This window comes from Sinocyclocheilus rhinocerous, unplaced genomic scaffold, assembly GCF_001515625.1.
Source record: "Sinocyclocheilus rhinocerous isolate Xijiao unplaced genomic scaffold, SAMN03320098_v1.1 scaffold313, whole genome shotgun sequence".
NCBI classification, from domain to species: domain Eukaryota; kingdom Metazoa; phylum Chordata; class Actinopteri; order Cypriniformes; family Cyprinidae; genus Sinocyclocheilus; species Sinocyclocheilus rhinocerous.
In genome coordinates this window covers 451,799-467,682 of record NW_015627539.1, presented here as the reverse complement: position 1 = coordinate 467,682, position 15,884 = coordinate 451,799, and the positions used below count along the sequence as shown (strand labels likewise).

General features: G+C 35.1%; 3 protein-coding genes across 5 annotated transcripts in view; 2 read left to right on the top strand and 1 right to left on the bottom strand.

The window, feature by feature from the left end:
* Positions 1 to 7,248, bottom strand: part of LOC107729889 (MHC class II regulatory factor RFX1-like) — a 14,473-nt gene extending 7,225 nt beyond the window's left edge. Inside the window, exons 1-4 of the mRNA XM_016540619.1 lie at positions 7,058 to 7,248; positions 3,563 to 3,909; positions 941 to 1,038; positions 780 to 854 (exon numbers count right to left, since the gene is read on the bottom strand). Coding sequence (XP_016396105.1) covers positions 780 to 854; positions 941 to 1,038; positions 3,563 to 3,887 — 498 coding nt within the window. The 5' untranslated portion in view covers positions 3,888 to 3,909; positions 7,058 to 7,248. The remainder of the gene's footprint in view (positions 1 to 779; positions 855 to 940; positions 1,039 to 3,562; positions 3,910 to 7,057) is intronic.
* Positions 7,249 to 9,372: 2,124 nt separating this feature from the next.
* On the top strand, positions 9,373 to 11,844 carry LOC107730054 (relaxin-3-like). Its single transcript, XM_016540790.1, has 2 exons — positions 9,373 to 9,553; positions 11,498 to 11,844. The coding sequence occupies exons 1-2, from the start codon at positions 9,382 to 9,384 to the stop codon at positions 11,794 to 11,796; spliced, it is 471 nt and encodes a 156-aa protein (XP_016396276.1). The 5' UTR covers positions 9,373 to 9,381; the 3' UTR covers positions 11,797 to 11,844.
* Positions 11,845 to 13,716: 1,872 nt separating this feature from the next.
* The window catches only part of LOC107729604 (transportin-2-like), a 24,831-nt gene continuing 22,663 nt past the window's right edge, over positions 13,717 to 15,884 (top strand). Inside the window, exons 1-3 of one of the 3 annotated variants that reach the window (XM_016540215.1) lie at positions 13,717 to 13,941; positions 15,415 to 15,466; positions 15,691 to 15,790. In XM_016540215.1, the coding sequence (XP_016395701.1) occupies positions 15,692 to 15,790 (99 nt within the window). In that variant the 5' untranslated portion in view covers positions 13,717 to 13,941; positions 15,415 to 15,466; position 15,691. Of the gene's footprint in view, positions 13,942 to 14,591; positions 15,467 to 15,690; positions 15,791 to 15,884 lie in introns of those variants that run through there. The other 2 variants (XM_016540204.1, XM_016540193.1) reach the window with 2 other exon arrangements.

Sequence of the window (15,884 nt, the reverse complement as noted above, 5' to 3'; positions counted from 1 at the left end):
AAACATATATATATATATATATATATATATATATATATATGTGTGTGTGTGTGTGTGTGTGTGTGTGTTCAAGTTTTTTTTAACTTTTATATATAAAAGTACAGAATATATATATATGTATATGTATGTATGTATATGTATATAATAAATTCTGTACTTTTACATATAAACGTTTTTAATCTGTCAGCTAGAATTTTATATAGACGTGATTTGACTTTTGTTTTGAAATTGTATTAATATATAATATAAAAAATCATAAATGTATACATTGTTGTGTACAATTTTATATTTAGATAAAACATCAAAATAAAAATCTAGTAACTAATTTTTTTTTTTTATTAATTCTGTTAATAATTTTAATTAATATTATGACTATATATATATATAGATATAGATAGATATATAGATATAGATATATTATGTTTTTTATTATTTCTAGTAATCACGTTATAATACAAACACAATAATCTACCCAAAAAGTATTTGACCACTCAAAACACACTTAAAGAAATGTACAGTATAAAAGTTATTGCTTGCTACATTGCAAAAACATTGCGAAATATCAAACCAAGTGACATTGCTTGTAAAGAAATATAATGCAAGCACTTTCATCAAACCAAGCTTTTGAGGTTTGAACTTATATATATTACATAACTGAAGAAGAACCCATTACAGTAGATGAGACCTCCCATATATGTGGCAGACATGTTATAATGTCATTCTGCTTAAAGCAGTTATGAAGTGTGTGTGTTCGTGTGTGTGTGTGTGTGTGTTTGTACCTCAGGTGTGATGTGTAGATTACTGACCCCCAGTTGTCCACTTTGACTCTTGGTTGTGGCCTGAACCACGGACCTCTGCCGGACACAAATCACCACAGTTTTGGAATTAATTTGATCTTTATGGCTTTGATATCCCATATGAACATATGTGTGTGCATTACCTGTGCTGTCTGCACCTGTTGCACTACCTGTGTGGGAACGCCAGTCTGTCCCGCGGGAGGAGAATTCGATTCAGAGTCATTGGAGTGAAGTGAGCCCTCTACACAGAGACAGACAGACCAAAAACAAGCCATATAAACATCAAATTACTCAGATTCTCAGACAGAAACTCATTTGCATAAAAAATATACTGTAACCGTAAGAACTCAATTTCATGAGCTACAACAACCTGTTTTAGTTTAGAGGAACATTTTGGGTTCAAAAAAATTATTAAAAACAAGAATGCAGCAGAAGTATAGAATATGGCCACTTCACACTTGAATCTCACACTGCAGATCTTATGTGTGTGCGTGTGTACAAGAGAGACACACACAATGAGAGGAAAACACACTGAAGAGAAAAATAAAGAGACAGAAAACAGAAATGAGAAGGAAACACATGACAAAACCGCTCTCAGAAAAGAGGAAATAATGACTGAAGACTCGTTTTGCTCAGTACAAAACCTACAGGAGGAAATAATACCAAAACCATAACACACAACCATCGAAATCAGTTAACATGCGCTCACACTTACGGTACAGCACATCCAGACTGTACAGACAGCTACTGTAGAACATGATCTGAACACAGACACACATGCAGCCATTTCTCTTTATATCAGGCTCATACGGGCCGGCCTTGAACAATTAATCTCCACAGATGGGCCGAGAAATCTCTCGTTCAGGTAAACACAGGTATCAGATTGAGAGAGGAGAAATCAAGCTTTACTTTACCTGTGCTTTTTACTTTGGTTTCCATTCTGTATTTTCCTACATCCTCCAGTTTATCTCTTTACTCAAGTAAATTATTCTGTGATATCACAATCCTTGTGATCAGCTTTAAACGAAAGCCTTTCTACAGGTGTTTTGATGCCGTCTTTTTTCATACAGCAGATTAATGTTCATCATCTGCTATATACTTTTATGAAATGATTGTCTTACATAAAAAGAGTTCATTTTAGTCTAATTTCATATAGAGACTTTTTAATCGCTCAGCATTCATTTCATATTCACATACATGGAATTTATGTTGTTATGTTGAGATTTTAATAATATATATGTAATTTAAATAAATATATTTTTTATTTTGATGTTTATATAACAAAAAATAAAAATCGAGTTTTACAATAGATTTTTAAAATAACAATCTAATTTTTATTTTCTATTAGTGTTGATCATGAATTTTAAATATACAAGTAATTTATGTTGACAAATTTTAATGCATATAATATAAATAAATTCACTTTACAAATTTTCCTTTCAAAATTTGGGGTCAGTAAGATTTTTTCATGTTTTTGAAAGAAGTCTCTTCTGCTCACAGAGGCTGATTGTCTTACATAAAAAGAGTTCATTTTAGTCTAATTTCATATAGAGACTTTTTAATCGCTCAGCATTCATTTCATATTCACATACATGGAATTTATGTTGTTATGTTGAGATTTTAATAATATATATGTAATTTAAATAAATATATTTTTTATTTTGATGTTTATATAACAAAAAATAAAAATCGAGTTTTACAATAGATTTTTAAAATAACAATCTCATTTTTATTTTCTATTAGTGTTGATCATGAATTTTAAATATACAAGTAATTTATGTTGACAAATTTTAATGCATATAATATAAATAAATTCACTTTACAAATTTACCTTTCAAAATTTGGGGTCAGTAAGATTTTTTCATGCTTTTGAAAGAAGTCTCTTCTGCTCACAGAGGCTGCATTTATTTGATCAAAAATACAGTAAAAACACCAATATTGTGAAATATTATTGCAATTAAAAATAACTACTTTCTATGTGAATATATTGTAAAATGTAATTTATTTCTGTGATCAAAGCTGAATTTTCAGCATCATTACTCCAGTCTTCAGTGTCACATGATCCTTCAGAAATCACTCTAATATGCTGATTTGCTGCTCAAGAAACATTTCTGATTATTATCAATGTTGAAAACATTATCAATGTTAACTTGGAAACCATTATAATTGAAAGTTCAAAACAAAAGCATTTATTTAAAATGTTGTACAAATATGCTGTCAATTTTGATCATTTTAATGCATCCTTTCTGAATAATTTTTTTTAACTTTTCAATGCTAGTGTAATTTTTTCTTTTGATATTAATTCTGATATTTTTCTTTTGATATTGACATAAATACACATTTTTTGTGGTCACTATATTCAGTCTGTCAGGTCTCAGTATTGGCAGTTAATAAAGCTGCTGCGGTAAGAAGTTCATCTACACACTGCGGACGCTGAGTAGGCAGTGCTGTCATATCAGCTGCCAATTAGAGCGTTACAACGTTCAGTCATCAGAAAAAACGTGTGTATGTGTGAGTGTGTTAAATAAAAAGCAGAAGGGAACGTGTGTGTTTGTCGGGCTGCGATACGCACTGCTACTCTTGCGCGTTTATTTCGAGGTCCTTCTATTCAGGGAGAGGCCTAGAAAGTGTCAGGTGTCTGTTAGATCGCATTACACACACTTTCATACACGCAATGCATATAAACCAGCGGTCTGCTCTGCAGCTTCAGTCCTAACTAGGAGAAAGTTAAGTCCACGTGTATCTAGTAAAGTGCGAGTGCTCACCGGTGACAGTCACCACTATGTACTGGGAGGCGGAGCTTTGTATCTCTCCTGCCACATACTGCGCTGCTGTCACGACTCCTTGAGGGGGCGTGGTCAGAACAGGTTTCTTTTGAGTGACAGGGGGCGTGGCCTGCGCTCTTATGATAGAGGCCGTCTGCGCAGGAGCGGATCCCGGCGAGCTCTGGATGTCGGAGAGGAACTGGGACGAGGTGGTGGTGGAAGTGGCTTTCTGCTGGGTCGACGAGGTCGACGAGGCCGTCGTGACGTTGCCCCCTTGTGATTGGGAGGGCGGAAGCCCCTCAGCGGGGTAGCCTGAAGTTGCCATGACGACAAAAGCCCAAATCACCCTGCAAACAGAAATGAAAAGCGCGGATTAAGCCCTGCAGGATGTTGAAAGCAAACAGATGTAGACTTCATTACTTGTTTTAATGATAGATGGTATTGCCCTGGAGATTATTCCTGCACAGTTACACTTTCCATGCACTGGTCGATTTTGAGATTTTGCTTTCATAACATGTCTTTGTTTCAGATTAGAGGAAAGAAAACATTCAAAATGCATATTTAATTGTTTATTTTATTATACTTCGTCTATTTGCGTCTGTAGATTTCCGTTACAATACATATCTTTAAAGGCTGTTTTCTCAAAATGAGTTTTTTCTCCACTTTGGTAGCAACTAGGCCTACATAAATCAAACTTTACAGTTTTATTCCTATCTATATTCTGAAGGTGTTTACTGAGGGGTTTGTTCATAAAACACTTTTTTCCCCTTTTAAAAATATATTTATTTCTGGCTGTTGGCAGGGATTTCTGATTTGATAAGTGATACATACAGTAGGCTCTAAAATTAATATTGAAACTGGTTTTATCCAATGTTCTAATTTCTGGAAATGTAAGTAAATTATTAGATCATGCATATGCATATTTGAACATAACATTTCATACAAACTTGTAGCACAAAACAATTGTCTTAATGTGATTGCCGTGATTAGTCAACTGGGGAATTGTACTCTATTCACCTGTAGTGTCTTGCCTTAATATTTTATTGTATAAAAAGCAATAGTGCCTTGTAATAAGGACTTACATTAAAACATTATTTTTTACTAAGCAAATTCACTGGCATCTTTCTGCTGGCTTAACTTAACTAAATAATTATTTGAATACAGAATAAGAACATGCATTTAGAATCTTTTATTATTATCATCAATCACAACAAAAACAATTTAGCTGAAAAAATGTCAAGCATTTTGTCTCACTTATACATAGAGTACATTCCAGTGGTTTACTGTGAGACTGCATGTAAAACTAAACACATTTTCTTTCCCTGTCAGATGCACATAAATCCTTGAGCTGGCTGAACTTGTTTAACAGAACTCTCATTTTCCTTAAATTAGAGGCAACAGGCGGCATTGCGTGCCCTGTCTTGTGATGACAGTATGTGCTCGTTCATATGAAGTTACTGTGAGAGAGAGAAAATTTCACAATGAACCTTCTGATCATCAGAATTAGTGTTAAACGGCTTAAAAAGAAAAGAAAACCAAGAGCACCTGAAGACACAATGCTGAATACTTTAAAATGAAAATTAAATGCACATTTTCAACAATTTACCATCGTATATTTACAGCTCATTTTCAAATATGCTAATAAATTTACATACAAAATGCCGCAGAGCGCTTTGCTGAACATTTATTGTCATAAAAAATCCTGTGTGACTAAACATTATATTGTGTGATTTATTATTGTTTATCTCCATGGTGTATAGTATATAGTCAATGTTATGATTCTAATGGCAAAATATTATCCTCATGCATGATTTTGCCTTAATATATCATCTATTTATGTCTATATTAAATATAAAATTTCTTATATATGTATGTTTTGTGTTTTAAAATTTATGTTTTGTTTATTGCTGGCAGAGGACAAATTGTATATAGTTACACAACGCTAAATAAAATGCATAACTTACAATTTACCTTTGAATTTGAACCTATCATATATTCATAGGTTCAAATATGCTGTCAAATTTACAAGCAAAATGTCACAGTGTACAGTAAACTTCATAGACTATAAATATAACAAAACATTATGTTGTGTAATGTATTATTTTTCTCTCTCTGGTCCATATGTAGACTATATAATCAATGCTATGATTTTTTTAATGCCAAAATATCTTCATGCATGATTTTGCCTCAATAATATACCATCTATATTAAGTTTCTATATAAAGAAACTTATTCTAAATAAATTCTATATAAACTGGCAGAGAATATATATAGTAGAAAAATTAAGCATTATATATTCATAACTTATTTTGAAATATGCTGACAAATTTATGTGCAAAATGTCATAAAGCGTCTCGCTGAACATTATTTGAACATAAATCTGATAAATCATAAATCACAACATTATGTTGTGCAATATATTACTTTTCTCTCTATGGTCCATATAATGATTTTAATGGCAAAATATCATCTTCATGCATGATTTAGCCTCAATAATAATAAAGTATATATTTTAGGTTTACATTATATATAACATTTCTTACATATGTGTGTTTTAATATGTATGTTTTGTTTATTGCTGGCAGAGAACAAAGTAACTGCATAGACATATGTGACCTGGAGCACAAAAGCAGTCATGAGTAGCACGGGGATATTTGTAGCAATAGCCAACAATACATGGTATGGGTCAAAATGATAGACTTTTCTTTTATGCCAAAAACTTCCAGATTTTCAAATAGTTGTATCTCGGCCAAATATTGTCCTATCCTAACAAACCACACATCAATGGAAAGCTTATTTATTCAGCTTTCAGATGATGTATAAATCTCAATTTCAACAAATTGACAGTTATGACTGGTTTTGTGGTCCTAGGTCACATATGTGTGTTTTGTTTATTGCTGGCAGAGAACAAAGTATGTATATCTACATAACTGGATAGACGTATGTCAATCACGCCCTTTTAACTTCCCACGCCACGCCCCTCTCCAGGCCACGCCCCCTCCGCCCCGGAGCTGATCTGGCACGCATATGGCTGTTCGACGACTCCCTCAACAAAGTTTTTAACCCGAGAAAACACAATTCCCGGGAGTCTGATCCACCGAAAGCCTGCATTCCATCGTCTTTCGCGTTAAACAAACTCCAGCAAACCGGACTAGCGAAACAACGACCACAGTCGAGTGCAGTTTGACAGTCAAAAGTCGCTCTTTGACATTTGATCCTAAACTACTCGTCTGTTTCAGTCATCAAGTCGGCTAAACGCGCTTCTGACGTCACGCTCACCATAAACAAACAACAACAAGTAAAAGTCACACGCGCTCACGTTACAACACCCGCCATTTTGTAGCAGATTTGACATCGTCATAACAACCGCCAGCGCGTGAGAGAGGCGCGGGGTCGAGTTCAAGCGCGTTAACTGAGGAAATCGTGTCTAGCACACTTCGGCACTTGTAAGAAAGAACAAGAGGAGGATGCGTGAAATAAAGTTGTTGCTTTCACCTTTCGCTTCCCGCCGGATGATCTTAGTTTGGCGTGGAGTTTTATTTTCTTAATGGTTCAAATTGTTGTTGTTGATTCTCGTTGCTGGGTTCTTGTCGCCACGACTACCGTGACTCTGGCGCCTCGTCCTCACCGGGGCAACTGTTGCTACCCACCCGTCTAAGCACCGCCCTCTTGCTCAGCGGCGATTGGCTGCGCGTCGCCAAGGGAAACGGCCTTCTCTCTTTATTATTGGCTAAGGCGAATGTCTATAACAAACTTACCTTGTCATTCGCTGACAGTCGCTGTTACACTATTACGCAGGAAGATCACGCCCCATTTACGCTCATTCATTGGACCGCATTTCTGTCAATCAAATCAAACGTCACGTTCGACTCCTCTGACTCCGTTTCGACGTCAGTCAAAGATCAAAGTAAACGTTGAAAACGTACATGTAATTTATATGTATCAAAATAGAGTTTTATTTGTGCACAAATCGTATGTATAATCATTACCCTACAAAACGTCACCATATTAAATATACGTCTTGTACATCAAATGACTAATGGTACTGTGACTAAATGTTTTCTTACATTTTTCCATAAAACAGGATAACTGTACCCTGAATAAAAAAATAATATAAATTACTCGTGTTTTAAGCATAAAATACTGCAAAAGTAGGCTATAATTTTATTTCTAATTCTAGCGACACCATTAGCATATTAATCATAATACTATAATCACTGGGGTCAGACAGGCAACCAATTAGCCCATGTGCTGTTATCTGTGTGAGTGCCAGTGTGTGAATCATATTGTCCAGACTTTCTTATCTCGTGACTGTATGATTATGAAGAAACAGGCTTTTGCTGATACGCTTATAAGCCGGTTTCTGAGGTGCTGGGACTCTTAATAACCACACACACACACACACACACACACACACACACACGTAACAATCACTCAGTTCTCACATCTATATCCTCTTATCTGTTTGAAATGTCATCCGGGCACCTCGTGTCACGAGAGGTCAGCTAAACCAGCCTGCACTGTGTACGCTTAATATTCTTTAAATCTTTATTGTGTATTGGTGATGTTTCATGGAATATGGAAATCATACAGTACAGTGCTGGGTAGTAAATCTCTGTGTAATCTGGATTACGTAATCAGATTTCAATTGAGTACTCGATTACATTTTAAAATGCTTATAATCAGATTATTTTTTTTATGGATTACGTGATTACATATTCATAAAGTGCCAGTAAAATATTCATAATTTATTGATTCTCCCTAATTCTTCTTTTTAGAAAGGAAAAAATGAAATCGCATCATATGACCCCTTTAAAGTTTCCATTCCAAAAATCCTACTTTGCCATACATTTAGCTTTGGCTATAGTCACACTATAGAATGGCCATGTACGTGTAAATTTACATTTAGCGGAAGAAATGATAGGGGAAAAGTAATATAAAAAGTAGTCAGAATACATTACCTAAAATGAATAACCTAGAGATTACATTGCTGACCACAATTTTCCTCATGTAATCTGTATTTCAGTAACAAACTACAATTTTGTAAGTAATCTATCCAGCACTGCCAGTGAATTACCTCAGATTGGATCTTGGTTTATGTGTTTCACATGACCTCACACACAGGATCAGTTATTATATTATTATTATTCCCATGTAACACATTTGCATGAAAGTAAACAAGTCTTGGGTTTCAGTTTTCTGTTCATTAGAAAAATGAATCTGTGGTCAAAGTGTACCATATATGTTTCAATAACTTTTAAAACTTGCATTTAATGTGTGAAATATTTGTTCTAGTATTACTAGAATCATAACTTTTATATTAATAATATTATTAATTTTTACATTCTTAAAATGTATTTATTAACAACATCAAAACAATTCACAAGGATTAAGCATTGTGGCATTTAGGTAAAATATAATAAACTTGGTTTAGAAAAGCATTTACATTCGGATTAAATAAAATGTGGCACTATAGACTAATAATGTGAGCATTTACATGCATCTGATTAAAAGTGCAGCGTTTGTGTCAGCGTGAGTGTGCAACTTCATAATTCATTCCACATTTTGTGCGATTAGACCGAGTGTATGACAACAAAAAGGTCAGGAGTGATGAGATTAGGTCGCTTCATCCGACATCACCTCCTTAGAGGTGCACAAGGTCTCTGCCCTGCTATCACGGTCCATCTGACTGACGCAGCAGCACAGGCTCCATGAGCCACTATAAAAGACACAGCAGGGCAACAAGAGGTTAGACCATCTTTCTGACCAACAAGGAGCAGTGAGAAACATTTCCAGCCCCTCTCGTCTGTGTGGTGGTCATGTGTAAAGCTGCAGTTCTCACACTCGGCCTGCTGGTGGCGCTGCTGGGCGGCGCTCGGGCCACAGACGGACACCCGGTCTACGGAGTGAAGCTGTGCGGCAGAGAGTTCATCCGGGCGGTCATCTTCACCTGCGGAGGCTCGCGATGGAGGAGGTCTCTGGACGTTTCAGGTATGAGACAGACATGAAGTAAAAAACCAGGAGTTGTGTTTACTGTGTATTCGTTTATTCCAATACAACACACACACATTTAGAGGAACCCAATTTTCCTTCCATAGCTTTAATACAACATACATTTATATACAAAATGTATTTAATTGTACTTTTGCATATAGCTTTGAGTTATTTTGACACAATAATTACTAAATGACTATTAGGCTACAACAATAAAAACATACATTATTTATTTAATAATAATAATAATAATAATAATTATTATTATTATTGATAAAAATGATTGTGATTTTAACAGTAAAAGACTGTAAAAATGCTACAATAAAAACCTGTTAATTGATTATCAGTAAGATTCCATACTATATACGGTGAATAACTGTAATTACATTTAATGTAATTTTACAGTAAAATACTGTTAAAAATACGGTTTTTAGAAGTGAAAAAGAAAAAGTCATTGTATAATTTACAGTGAAAAACTGTTAATTGACTCTCCCAGAATTCCCTGCATGACACTTCATATTTTATGTTTTTTCGTTGAAATAACTATGTTTCTCCTTAGTTTTCCCTTATCAGTTGTGTACATTAGGGTTTAATCTTACATCTAATGTTGTTAAATTAATGTTTATTGCATTATTTCAGTATCATGTGTGTCACCATGATGGGGTTTAGTGTTTGTGTGAATGACACTGTGCACCTTCTATGTATATATATATAAGTATTTCCCTTCTCAGCTTGTGGAAGAGCTGATTGTGATGAGCTTTGATTCATCATGTGACTTTCTCATCCCCACCTGTTTTTGGTGGTTATCAGCATTACAATGGTTTAAAACAGATATTAGTACTTCAATATGCTGGTTTATTAACATTACATCAGTTAATGAAATACGTTTTTTTATTGTGAATTTAAGTTAAATCCGTAAAACCTAAAATGTTTCTGCCATATTTTTAACGATGAAGTTCTGGCAACCACAGCTGCTGGTATTTTACTGTAAATGTCACAGTTTTTTTTACAGTGTACATTTAGAGGGCAAATTGAACCACATGCCGTAAAAAAATTTATTTGTATTATTATTGATAATACCCACAGAGGGCAAATTGAACTACATGTAATCCACAAACCCATTTTTATATAAGTTCTTAAAAAAGGAATAAAAATTAACCTCTTTCTTAAAAAAGAAATAAAAAACTAAATAATGATGATAATAACTAATGATGATAATAACTAATGATAAACAAATAATGAATAATAACTAAATGATCTTTAGAGTACAACAATAAAAACATATATTATTTATTTAATAATAATAATAATTGATATGATTAAGTAATTAAATTGTTATTCATTACATTGTTAATTTATTGTAATATTGTTGTATACACACATATACATGTACGTATATATACACTGTTATTACAGTATTGTTATTAATAATTAATTAATTATGTTAATTAAAGTGTATATATATATATATATATATATAATAAAACCATTTTAATATAATTATTGTGTTTGTGTGTGTGTATAAAATTACCTGACATGATGCTGCTGGTTGGCAGGGTGTTGCTATGCAGTTGCTAGGTTGTTTGGGGTGGTTGCTATGTGGTTGTTTACTGGCCAAAAGAGTCTCATCTCAAGTTTCTGTCATATTCTTGTCTCTGTGGCTGATGTTTGTCATTCAATGTTTATTTGTTAGGATTCTCACCCATTTTATCATCTACCAGGTGACAAATCACAAGTCTGATCACTTAGTAAAACAACAGCACACCTATCTTCAACGAGACACATGATTTGAGGATCCATTCACTTCTAGTACACAAACTCTGCATGACGAGTTATGTGCTGAAGTTTAAAGCTAAAGTTTAAGGGTTCGTTTGAATCACTCACAGTAACTATGACAGTAACAGTGAGTGGCATATCTTTGTGGTGTTGTTCTCTGATCAGGTGACCTCTCCAGTGATCTGCTCTCCGCTCATGACGACAAGGCCTCTGACAGCTGGGCCGCAAACCCCATCGTCCCTGGACTGTCATACAGACCCCGTCCTGACGCAGAGGCCCCTGCCTGGGCGGGAGAGGGCCAGGAGGGCCCCGTGTTCAGCCGGCCCGCCCGCTCGCTTATCTCAGAGGAAGTGCTGGAGGCCTTGCGCTCGTCAGACAGGAAGGGGCGGGACGTGGTGGTCGGGCTGTCTAACGCCTGCTGTAAATGGGGCTGCAGTAAGAGCGAAATCAGCTCGTTGTGTTAAAGGACTGCGTGACCCCATTTCTGCCCTTCCTCGCCCCTACGCTCACTCCAACCTGAAGAATGAAGGTGGAGAGGTTGTTGAAGTTTGTATGAAATACTGAAATATATGTGTGTCAGAGATGTAGATATAGCAGATTTTAGCCAAAGCGAAGAGCCTGTTTGTCAGTCCATTCAAAAACTGCTCATCTCCGTTCTTGTGATTCTCTTGTATGGTTACTAACAGCAAACTGGAATAAAGTTTTGATTGCGATAGAGTTTGGGGTCACGTGGTTATTAAAATCATTTTAATATAAAGTTTACAGACGCTTGAATTATAAACTAAATAAAAAAGAATGGAAAAGCCAACAGATGGCTTAGCTTAAAATATATTAGCATACTACTTTGTGCAGTTTGTACTGTATTCAGCTCATTATGCAAATTAATCTGAATAAATTACACAGAAAATCACAGTTAATAAAACGTGCAAAATACAACACAACAGACCTCACTGGACACTGTATGCCCGCAATGCTCTCAAAGATATACGTCTCTTTCTTCACTTAATATTTCATTTGAAATAATAAAACTGAATAAAAATTCTTCAATTTATATAAATTTTAATTTAAATGCAAAATAACAGCCCCCCCCCCAAATGATAACTGTTCATGAAAGTTAAATTCAAATTATATATATTTTGTAAACCCCCCTCTAGTTTGTTCACAAATCTCACCCTGCATGCAAATATGTATGAATATGGTAATAATCACAAATTATTGTGGTATATCAACATACCATATTATCAGTGTTGAGGAGTAAGTAGTTACATGTAACTGAATTACGTAATTTAATTACAAAATAAATGCAACTAATCAGTTACAGTTACTGTAATTAAATAACAGTTACATATGAAAATGTTAACGATTACACACACACACACACACACACACAGAGAGAGAGAGAGAGAGAGAGAGAGAGAGATTTAATTGACTTTCTTCCTAAATTGCTGTAAAATACGAGACACAAATGTTTCAGGAGTTTAGGACAAATGTTTATTCGATAACTGTTTTATTTCTTATTTGATAGGTTTATGTAAATGCTTTCCAAGGCATTGTTAGATGCCAGCGTTTCCTGTCATCACTATGCAAAGATTTGATTTCAAAAAACAAATAAACCAACAAAAAAAACAATATCATAGCTATTAAACTATATCTAGTTAATACATTAAATCTGTATTTAACCTCAGAACGATCTCAACGGTAACAAAATATTGTTTTTATAAAGTTGTGTATAGTTTTGACAAAAGTGTTCCATTTTGCAAATGATCTGAAGTGTTGTGCTACTTTGGTGTAGGGTTGTGTTAATTGTGTGTAGTGTTTTGACAAACCGGGCCCTGTTTTCAAAATTGTGCTTAAGCAATCGTAAAAAACTGTATTATAATCTTAATTCAAGTGATGAAGGATTTTGAAAGTCTGTGTTGAGTGCTGCTGTAAGGCTGACCCTGCCTGCTTTAAATGTTCGAAAATAATTATTTAGAAACAATTTAGAAATTTAAAGTTAGAAAATTAATCTAAAAGTAATCAAATGTAAACAGTTACATTACTTTAACAAAGTAATTGAAAGTTGCACTACTTATTATTACATTTTAAATAGGGTAACTTATTACATTTCCGAAGTAACCTTCCCAACACTGCATAGTAATGAACCTGAGTGACCCGTTATTGCTTCTTTGTCTCCATCTACAGGTCACAGGATGAATTACATACCTCTAAAATTAAGTTATATCCCCCATAAACCTTCATTCACGAAATATAGAGCACAATATGTGTTAGTCAATATATCTAGCTTTTTTTTTTTTTTTTAAATAAAACCCTTATGGTCGGTATTAGAGTTTCATTTCGTTTTATGTTAATGAGACATGACGTCAGCGTCACGGTACGGAAGCCGCTCAGATCCACACCGCGCGATTAACGCGTCCGCCTTGCATCAGGCGCCGCCGGTGAAAGAAAAATAACAGCAAACACGCCGATTAAATCCCACAGAAATCACGCAGAAACCCGCGGCGAGCCATCCGTTACCGCGAACCGACGGCTATCAGCGCTTGTACCGCGGCAGAGAGAGAGATACACCCAGACACACACACAGAGAGAGAGAAAAACACTGACTGAAGGTGAGAGCGTTTGGCGGGTTAGCACAGCAGCTAACGGCTACATAAGCGTCCGTGTGTGTTTATTCCGCATCATTATACACACTCATCACGCATATATAACGGGTTTAATGCGTTTTATTTAATGTGTGATCGGTTAACACGTCTGATGTGAGCTGGGGAATTGGGTTAAACCGGGCTGCGTAAACACACACACACGGCCTACACACTCATATATATATATATATATATATATATATATATACACACACAGAGATTATACATATAAACACCACACATACACACTCACATACATGTACACACACACTAACACATGTTCACACCGTACTCAAACGTACACACAAACACACACTTCTCAGTCATATGTTTATAATATTGTATGTGTATATGTAACCCTGGACAACAAAACCAGTCATAAGGGCCAATTTTTCAAAACTGAGATTTATACATCATCTGAAAGCTGAATAAATAAGCTTTCCATTGATGTATGGTTTGTTAGGATAATATTTTTAAGATTATAAAAGGACAATATTTTTCTGAGAGACAACAATTTAAAAAAAAATCTGGAATCTGAGGGAGCAAAAAAATCTAAATATTGTGAAAATCGCCTTTAAAGTTGTCCAAATTAAGTCCTTAGCAATGCATATTACTAATCAAAAATTATGTTTTGATATATTTACGGTAGGAAATTTACAAAATATCTTCTCGGAATATGATCTTTAATATCCTAGTGATTTTTGGCATAACAGAAAAATCGATCATTTTGACCCATACAATGTATTTTTGTCTCTTACAACAAATATACCTGTGCTACTTATGACTGCTTTTGTGCTCCATGGTCACATATGTATGCACACGTATCCATATAACTAACTAACTGTATGTATGTAGTATACGTGTATATATACATATATAGCTTGATAGATATGTAGATAAACTCACTTTGATAGATATTTATACAAACACTTATGTACTAAAAAATAAGTACACACACATACAAATCGGAACTTTGTAATCAAGTTTTAGGAATTTGAAAAAGTAAAACAAAGCAACTTCGTGACAAAATGAGACATTTTTGAGTATTCTGCGCTATTTCTATGTGTCTACGCAAAACTGAGTGACATTTATAATGTACAAACGATTAAATGTTCTTCCATTAAAACATTTTAAATCATGCTGGTAAACAGGATTTCAGGTTTGGTTGCTGCTGACATCCTCAAATTAATCTTTACACTTAAATTGTTATGCAGAAGAAATAGTAGCACATGCAATGAAACAATTGATATTAAATGAAACCCAAGCATCTTCCTGAGTATTTGCAGAGCCACTGAAGAAATACTCGCACATTCACACACAGCCCACACGTAAGTCAGACGCTCACACATCACAGCCTCCTCGCACATTCACACTCGCGTCTGCCACGATCCCACTAAAGCAGATCAGATGGTAAAGCTGATGTGTAACCCTGCCATCCAGGTTCTCGCGCTGGATTAGCCTGGCTTCAACAATTAAAAGTGTTTTAAACCAGGTATTTATTCTGAATGCATGTGTCTGTGGATGATAGTTATGTGTGTTATTTGCTCACTTCAATTCTTTCTTCCTAAAACTGTGCCAAGAAAGCAGTGATGGCCAGGAGGGTGTGTGTGTTTTGATGTAGTGCACTCATTTGTCCTCTGTGTTTCTGTGTGTGTGTGTCTGTCTGTGTGTGTCTGTCTCTGTGTGTGTGTGTCTGTGTGTGTGTGTGTGGCTCAGGATGGAGTGGCAGCCGGATGAACAGGGTTTACAGCAGGTGCTGCAGCTGCTGAAGGACTCACAGTCTCCAGATACGGCCACACAGAGAGCCGTTCAAGAGGTATGTTATGGCGCTTTTCCACTGCATGGTACGGCTCGGTACGGTTCAGTTTTGGGGGGTTTTCCACTGGGTACAGTACCTGGTACTTTTTTTA

What these genes read in the sequence shown, in the direction of transcription:
- LOC107730054 (XM_016540790.1), top strand. Translation starts at nt 9,382, where the DNA reads ATGTGTAAAGCTGCAGTTCTCACACTCGGCCTGCTGGTGGCGCTGCTG. An exon ending in GAGGTCTCTGGACGTTTCAG is followed by an intron (nt 9,554 to 11,497) that starts GTATGAGACAGA and finishes TTCTCTGATCAG; the next exon opens with GTGACCTCTCCAGTGATCTG.